Raw genomic sequence first — 9308 nt, forward strand, 5'->3', positions numbered from 1 at the left:
TTCAATTCTACTCTTCGAGGATCATCGATCATCAAGATGACATCCGATGAGTCTCACAATCCACCAGTGACACCTAACAGTATGTAATAGTGATCCAGTAGAATAAAAATATGAACCCCTAGGTGCAGTTATCGTATGATTTAGTCCTTCTATCGTGAATCTCGACTTGACGGAGGTCATGAAGAACTCGTCAAACTCCATCGTCAGTCTTATGTAAGATTGGCTCGACTCGAGTTCATTTGTGAATCCTATAGAAACTTTTTTCCAGTATTCATACTTGCTTTGGCCAAAGACTTTCTGAACTCAATCTCGCAAATTATATAGGACTTCTCCTTTTCTACCAAGGTAGATAAATTCCATCTAGGTGCATCCTACTCCAAACAGCGAACCTGAACCTACTGAAGTCAACATACACAGCAAGGATCCGAATGGCTAGGGACCAAGGGAACGTGCAGTCAAACTCAGTAGTCTCACTGTGAATAGCCAATATTACCGCAGGTCAAAGGACCACTCATACCACTGCAGCATCGAGAAGATCACTGACGAGTGAGTAGACATCCATGTGGTTCTCGTGTTGATCACGTTCAGTGCAAGTTGTTCTCTAACAACTACCTGCACCTTCACCCCAATGTCTCTACACTGCAGACCCAAGACTCATCTGCCCATAAGGGAGGTGAACCATGCACCGATCTCAAATGGATTGATCACTATCCTCCATGATAATTCCTTGATCGGGAGCATTTAGAAATTAACCACTAATTAATGTATGTCTCAAATTCTTAACTCTTTAAGAATATACAAAAATCATTTTTATTAATTTCTAAGACAAATCATGAATACATAAACATGATTGGAAAGAAAAAACTTTTTATTTATAATGAAAGTATTACAAGTATAAATTTAGGCCCTAGAAATATATAATGTGTCAGTCAACAATTGGCTTCTAGAACACAAATCCAACACTTTGTGCCAGCAATCAGAGAGGGTTTAAAAGACCATTTGGTGGAGATTAATAGTTTCGTTTGGCATATTTTTTACGATGTCATCTAACATATTCTCTTTCAAATTGCATTATCTGAAGCAAGTTGATTTCATCCAACAAATAAAAAAGAACCGCTTCGCTTACTAAAGTGCCATTGCCAAAAGCCTCCCCATGCCACTCTTTGGCTTGTATTATGGCAGTATTCCTTTGAAAACTTCTACGGGCAAAACTTTAAAAATGCTTCCAGATTTATCTGTCTGAGCAAGCATTTTACCAGTTGGCACAGACAGATATAGTTCAAGATTAAAATCCAGTGCCAGATTCTCCAAATTATCAGCCTTCACAATATAGCTCCACTTTTAAAAGCTATGAACTCCAGGAACTGGCTTAAGATCATCACCTTATCTTAGAATCTTTTTTCAGATGCAATTTCCAAGTTGAAGTAAAATATAACACTTTATCCTGCAACTGAAAAGGGCATTTTCCTCTTGAATCTTTTGAAACTTGCCTTGCTAATATTTCAGAAAAAATCTAAAAGACAATTTCCCACTTCCTACAACAGAGATGTTCAGAAAGTCCAACCGAAACCTAATCAATTATCTACTGGCAGACTACATCAGTGAAAAACATGTAGGGCCTCTGCCTGCACCTTCCTCACAGATGCCATGCTGTTAGGTACAAGCTGTTGCCGTACTTAAAAGAGAACTGATCATTATAATATTCATATTCTGCGGTATGACTCCAGATACAACTAATCAAAAGCACCCAGTTTTATTGTTGATATTATTTGAATGACAAAAAAATTAAAGATATGAATAATAAAGAAGGAAAATGAAACATGATATTATTTGTTAAAAGGTGAGTCTACAACATCTATTTCCATTACCTTGAGCAAAGAAACTTGCTTTGTGCTGCAAAAGTAGAACAACCCTAGTGATGTTATTCTATCATTACTCATTGCCAAGCTTTTGAAGTTTCTGGTTACATTGCGCTGTATACCTCTAATCCTAGAGAGAGGAAATTTATCTCCACAGGAATACGCTCTCTCTTTTATACTAATCTCTGACGAACGAACTATGCACTTTAGGAATGTAGTAGAGCCTTGCAGGGAACAACCGCCAAATTGCTAATGCAAGAAGCAACCCTAGCCACGCTCCAGAATTATATGTTCAGAGAAAAAAAAATTGCATCTGCCACTGGAACTACCAGAACTGTATACCCCACATCTTTGAAGCATGCAAGCTTTATTATCTTCTTAAAAGAGCAAACGCAAACAAGCTCAAGATGTAGAAAAGATATGATCAGAGCTTGACTTTTGTATGGTATGACAGCACCCACTGTGAACTATCTATCTATCAAGGACACGAACAGGTTGGTGGCTTCACATGGGGAATCCCTCACAAGGTTTACCATTTAACTCTTGGGTGTTGAGAGAGGGATTAGGACCAAAAGTCATTTGCATAACATTGTGGAGCTCCTCGTTCCACGCATTAGGTATCTGAAATTAATTCAAATTCAAGCACTATTAATACGCATCACCCATTAAGAGAAAACTAAAGCATCATTCAGTTTCAGGCACTAAATCATCACAACACTATAATGATATGCAATGAAGTATATCTATGCTTTGATTAGAAATATTAAACATAAACTGCTAACTATGTCAAATTCATCAAACCATATGTGTCAGAGAGCACATCATCTAAATGAGCAAATTGCAATGGACCTAATAAGTCGGGGTATCTGGGGTAGACTGTTAATTAGCAACTCAACATAAGGTACCCGTTCGTCTCTGACATTTGAAAGGAAGAGATAAGAGATAGCTGGTCTAATAAATTGTTACAGACCCATAAGATATTACTACCCCACTTCCAGAAACCAATAGCATATCCTTCTGATTTATTAAGGTTGAAAGGGTTTCAGGTTATTAGATGATTAGATCAGCTCCTGAAGCAAAATAGTTATATTGATACAGATTTATTTCATCAGAGTGAGAAAAAAGGTTACTTGGATCTCCCATAGGATAGTATGGAAGAATGGTAAAAGCTGAAAGATATCAAAGCAGAATATTTATGAGGCTAAATAAGACCATGAACATAACCATTAGGTGTTAGCAACTTAACTGCTCCACAATTTTCACCAAGTATGAGACAATATTAGACTTAATTACACACTCACACTCAAATAGCCAACATAGAATTTCTCAATAAATCAATTATGATATCTCTGCACCAAGATTTCAAAGTGGAACATGCTATGTTCATATATACAACTTGAAGTGGATGCTAGAGAAAAAGAGGCTTCAAGCATGGGAGTTGGGAAGAATTGCATAGGGACCAGCCATGCAGAATGAAAATATAATTTCTAAGATAACAATAACAACCATATTGACATTAACTATTTCTCAAAAGAAAAAAGATAATATTAACTTCATTTACGGTTGCACCTCAGAATTGTCAACTTTCTCAAGAAATAATGACTAAAAACAGGAGTTATTTTTGCAACAATGAAGTTGTTGACCAATCCAAGAAACTGTAGTCACCTACAAGGCCATGATAGCTGCTGTGAAATCTCAGAATTTCGGCAACATCCTATTCAAACATTCAGGCTAAACGGATGAAAGTTGCCACTCTGCACAAACATCCACTACAGCTCTCTCAAATGCTCTAGGCAGATATAGACCCTACTCATGGCAAACAATCTACGTAGGTCAAACAGTAGGGCTCACCATGTTTGTTCTTCAATGAATGAAATTATTCGCAGCAGCTTTATAGTGCACAGATTTCTCTTCTGAGTCTCATTAATTTTATGACTGCATTTTTCTTATTTTTCATCATTTAACTCATTTCTTCACTTAGTTCTTGGAAAACCTTTCCGCTACTATGATCCCATAAGAGATACTGAATGCTTTATTTCAGATCCATGCAAAATTTCAAATAAAACTTATGGTCCACCTAACTATGTCACTAGTTTCTGGAAAACAAAAGAATATGAAGTAATAAAAATATAGTGGAGAAATATGTAGGTAAGTAATAAAACCTGAGGCATAGGTTCTTTGTATCCATTAATGGAACTCAGTTGAGCATTTATTGCTGTTCGAAGTGCATCTGAAGGGTTTACGATGCTAGACATCCCTGCTTGAAAAAGAGCCTGCTGAGATGGATGTAGTTGAGGATGAATCATATCTGGTGAGAAACCAATGGAAGATGAAGGACCACCTCTGGAATGAAAAAGCTGTCATGAGAAAATAAGAGTTCATGACTCAACAAAACTGAGAGAATATTAAATACTAATAACTAAAATAGTTGTATCCATAAAAATACAGAAATACATACATACATACATACATACATACATATTGCCGATGCAATGTAAGAATTCTTTGAAGCAAATAATGCCCAAAACACTAATCTAATTAACCTAAGATTTAACATACATCTTTAGAAACAAGTCCTTCTATGTTGAACTCCAGCCTTGGATTGACAGCAGCAAGCTTCATTGACAGAAACTGGCACAGATAAAAGAATAACCAAGACATGGGGTTATTCCTCCTACAAGTAGTTTATATGCAGAACATTGGAGCAAATGGAAACCTTTGTAAATTTTAAAAGAAGAACATGTTGGCTGATCATGAATTCAGGCTTAATGTTCTTTTGGTTCAAAGAATGAATCATAATAGTGTGGTTATGGCCAACAGAACTATGAAGCACACCTCAACCTGCCGTTGCAGTGATTGAACATAGTTGATGATCTCATCCAGCATGACTGCTTTTCCTGTTACCTGCATTCACGTGTCAAGAAGAAATGGGCATAAAAAGCCAAACTGTGTAGATCAAACCCCAAGGACCATTGCTAGAAACCTACTTTACTGCAACCAGGAACAAGGTCTTGGAGAAACTTCATCCGTTCGCTAATTTTTTCCCTCCTCACCTGCAACCCATGTCCATCCATGTAATCTCAATAAGCTTCTCATTCTAAAGGACCAGACCTGAAGATACCTCCAATCAGGTAGAAATCAGAATTCCTATGGGAAGCAGAACCTTACTCTTTCTGCAAGACTGTGGCTATTAGTTGCCTGACCACGCCGTGCTCTTACATGAATACAATCCTCCTTCGGTGCATCTGAGCTATCATTGACTTGCTTCCCATTAGACTTGACAGTTGCCATAGTTGAGCTATTTTGTTCTGGCTTCTGTTTAGTGTCCAAATTGTCCTTTGTGGTATCAACAGATGGCAGGGAGGCTCCTCCTTGTAGTTGTTCTGCTTCGATACCCTACAATGTAAAAACTATAGACCTATGAAATATGATCATAATTGATTCGAATAAAGGAAAATAAAGCAATACATCAAAGCAAAGTATATCCGAAGAACTGGAAACCATCTACCTGATCGGACCTTCTCCTCTTCTTAGCAGCAAGTCCTTTGGAAGAAGAATCCCCAGCTGGACTAGCCAAATTAGGTGCCTCCTCTCGCCCACCTCCACCAAACACATGCTCACCTGACTCATTGCCCGAGACACCAGCACCATGTAAGCTCCCCTTATCTCTCTGCTCCTTCCTCGGACTTCTACTGCTGGATCCATGATCAATAGGCAATGAGGCATCCATACGAGCTTCAGTTGTGTTCATTTTACTCTGCTGAATCTGAGCTCCCAGAACCCCTTTCGGAGTATTACAATAGGAACTCAGGGACTCAGCTGTACTGAAAGGACTCACCATGCCATTTAAATTACCACCATGGAAGCCTGAAAACCTTGCAGGATGCTCAATGAAAGCAGAATCAGTTGGGAAATGAGGAAGACTTGGGGGGAGAACCCCAGAGCCGGTCTGTAAGAAAATTCCACTTCCTTTTGATGAAGAATCTAAAGGATTCCAGCCCATGTCAAGCCTCAAAGGCCCAGGAACTGGTTTTCCGACAGGCATGCTATCGGAGGCCGCCATGCTGCTTTGGACATTATTACCACAGAAGCCTGAGTTCTGTGAATGGGCAGAAGGGTTCCAGAGGCTAGGAGGAAAGGATTCCACCATGGAAACAGATGGGCATGGGGAGGAAACCATAGGGTGAGCTGAGACCAAACTGATTGATGGATTGCCCAATTGCTGATCGGCTGACATGCCTGAACTGTGATAGTTAGGATGATCCCCAGATTTCTCCACCCCCAATTTATCCTTCTTACTAATATCCATCTCTATGCTACTCTCTACAACAACTAGATCAATGAAGAAAGTTTTTTGGAAAAAAGGATCACCCGCTCAATCTGGAGACTAGAACCACTTGTTTGAAAAAAGGGAAATAAACATAATACAATTTATCCTGAAATCTATAGCCCAGAACCAGTTGCAAAACCCAATTCACCAAACCAACCAATAATAGCATATAAACCAGAAAAAAGGCACAAACCTACTTCAAACCAGAAGTCACTGAATATGCTAACTAGAAAAGTAAAAGGAAAGACAAAAATGGAAATATTTCACAAGGCCTAAAGCATTTAGACTACTGATCCAAATTAAAACTATATAAAAAAAAAATACTAAGAGAAGCAAATACTGACAACTTTTATTCTCTTACCTTCAGATGCTAGATCAAACAACATCAAAGATCATGAATCAAAAACAAAGAATAGATTAATGACTGTAGATATATCCCATTATTCAAGCGGCTCAAGAGAGAGAAATCTTGGCTGTGATCAGAGGTGAAAATACAAGGCAATCAGAGAATCCCAACCCTCAACAACCTCAGAAAAAATGAGCACACATTTGTTTTGGATATCACCGGACAGAAGCGAACCATTCATAACATAAACCCCCTTTTACTACTCCTCTCCTGATGAGTAGAGCTCTGTAGGCAACAAACAAACCACACCCTCGCCTTCCCCTCGAGTCTTGAGTCAGTGCAAAGGAAACCCAGCTAAAAGTGAAAAAAGGAAAGTTACCAACGCTGGATTCCTTTCTCCCTTGCCCTCCATGGAAGCCTTTCCCTCACTGAGAACATTAAAATTAAAACCTTCTCCAATTTGGGCTTGGCTCCTACTGGCAATCACTCTCCACAGGATGATACTTGCATGATCAATGTCCCCAGAAACAGAGAACCGATTTAAGAGAGAGAAAAAGTTAAGGGAGATGGCGAGGTCCCTATCTACTTGTGTTTGTGTATGTGTGTGTGGAGAGAGAGACGGAAGATTTATGGGCAAAGATTGCTTGCACTTATACCCACGCCAACAAGAAAGAGGGACGTTTGAATGATTAACCACCACCACTACGGCTAAGAAAACAATACGAAAAAAGAACACGCTCCAAGCCCCCCTTCACCTCAAACCCCCTCTCCCTTCCCCTAGTTTATCCCAGTGGAAACATATTTTATGAAGTTTCTTTTAGCTTTTCTTTGAGCAATTTCTTTAAAGGTGCTGCTTATCTTTATTTACTTAACATCTAACAAGCTTTGAGGTAGCAATCCTGACATTGCCAGCCCTCTCGTTGTTATTATATTTAATCTTTTCAATAAAGTGTCAGAACCATCTTTGTTGACAACAAAAGCAATAATTCATACTTAAAATTATTATATAACTTTTTTAAATAATATGAAGACTATCAACAATGTTTCTGACACAATGCCCTTGGTAATTTGAACATCTGAGATGAATCATCATGTGACTTCGGATTTCGCTCCAAATTCAAATGCTAGTGGGGCAGCAATAAGCTAAGTCGGCTTGTCTGTTTTTTTCTTTGAAATCAACTCAACAGCTAGTTAGTTAGTACATCAATAAAAGAAAAAAAAAAACATATATAACCATACTGGTCGAGGAGAGATCTAAGTTTGAACCTCTTCATTAAGATTTGACGGATTCAGAAGAACACATACAACCTTTAGCTGAACTTAAAGGTTCACCTCAAGCTACCCCTCTAATGAGACATGCTTTCCTTCTTTCCATCAACAACCTAATTATCCTCATTATGAGCATATACCAAGAAAAAACTTTAGTAGCAAAGCCACTATCTTTCATGTTTGCTAAGCTTTCAAGCTAACTGCTTTAACTTGGAGTCCTTCCATCGTGAGCTCAAGAGCAACATCACAAATCTAATCCCTTCTCAGGCAATGGTCAATCCAACCTAACGTTAGGAATGGAAAAATGTAACGCGATGCCCAAAAAATACAGATTAAATAGTTTTGGGCAGTCCATGCAGATATATTTTTTTCAGAAAAGGTTAGACAATATATTTGGGGATGCGTGCGAGGCAGCGTAACGGAGCTTCCATTTTATAAGCTTGGCCGAGGCCTCAGCAGGGTCGGTATTTTAGAGGCGCTGGGTGGTAGCTTTGGTCAAGATTCGGAAGATCCAAGGAGTTTCTCGTGGGATTTTATCGTATCCGAGGAGTATCACTACCGCACCCGGCGATGCTACATATAGGATTAGATGGAGGGTGGGACAGCATCAAGATTTACTGATCTGGATGGTAGTGATTTTTTTTTTTTTTTGGTTAAAAGGCATAAGCTTTACTTATAATGAGATGGAACAAACAGGAAGAAACCACGAACAGACTGCCAGGCAGGCCATTACAGGTATGAAAACGGTAACTTTACAAAAACTACATCTTATAGACACAGACTATGATTGATCGAAATGAGAAATATGAGAACAACCAGTAACAAAGAACCAAAAGATTACAGTAGATATGCGCTTCAAAGGTGGTAAGTTAGAACCATAAAAGGCAAGCGCCACTATCGTGACGTCGAAGAGATGAGTGTAAAGTAGACCGGCCAATACTGCACTTATGCATCGTATGCATGAAACCTTCAACATCGTAGCAGCCAGATATGGATAATATCCACGTGAATCTATTTTTATATTAAAATTAATTTTGATATAGGTAAAAATTTGAGAATCCTACTAATATTTATATTCGTATCCGTATCTATCAAAAAATTATATATATGGATATGAATAAATAGCTATCCGATCTTTATATGAATATCCGAATTTATCAGTAATCTCATATAATTTTATATGATATTTATTAATTTTTAAAAAAATATATAACAATTTAAATATATTATTAACTTGATTTATCTATTTAGTAACATCTTTGATTCTACGGTCATAAAATTTAATTATCCAACTAATATTTATAATTATATCTATACTTTCCGTATCTAAATTATATTCATATCTATTTAAAATAAATATCGATATAAAATTTTACATCTGAATATTTATATTTATATTTATATTTATCAAATAAAATAAATATAGATATGAATATATCGGTGTCGGATCCGTATCTAATTCAGTTTTGATCCAATGCACCGTAAATTGGGATGCATCATAATA

General features: G+C 37.7%; 1 protein-coding gene across 1 annotated transcript; it reads right to left on the bottom strand.

The window, feature by feature from the left end:
- Positions 1-1805: 1805 nt before the first annotated feature.
- Positions 1806-7302, bottom strand: LOC105049901 (transcription factor bHLH49). Its single transcript, XM_010929685.4, has 7 exons — positions 5368-7302; positions 5028-5255; positions 4847-4912; positions 4695-4763; positions 4419-4490; positions 4022-4216; positions 1806-2480 (listed from the first exon to the last, which is right to left on the bottom strand). Exons 1-7 carry the CDS (start codon positions 6166-6168, stop codon positions 2364-2366), a joined length of 1548 nt encoding a protein of 515 aa, XP_010927987.1. The 5' UTR covers positions 6169-7302; the 3' UTR covers positions 1806-2363.
- Positions 7303-9308: the final 2006 nt, after the last annotated feature.

Source organism: Elaeis guineensis, chromosome 8 (assembly GCF_000442705.2).
Source record: "Elaeis guineensis isolate ETL-2024a chromosome 8, EG11, whole genome shotgun sequence".
NCBI lineage: Eukaryota > Viridiplantae > Streptophyta > Magnoliopsida > Arecales > Arecaceae > Elaeis > Elaeis guineensis.

Excerpts from the sequence above, each read along its gene's own strand:
- LOC105049901 (XM_010929685.4), bottom strand. The coding sequence starts at position 6,168 with ATGGATATTAGTAAGAAGGATAAATTGGGGGTGGAGAAATCTGGGGAT. Across the intron at positions 4,764-4,846 it reads TTGTTCCTGGTTGCAGTAAA|GTAACAGGAAAAGCAGTCAT; the intron begins GTAGGTTTCTAG and ends ACGTGAATGCAG. Across the intron at positions 4,491-4,694 it reads CACTGCAACGGCAGGTTGAG|TTTCTGTCAATGAAGCTTGC; the intron begins GTGTGCTTCATA and ends TATCTGTGCCAG.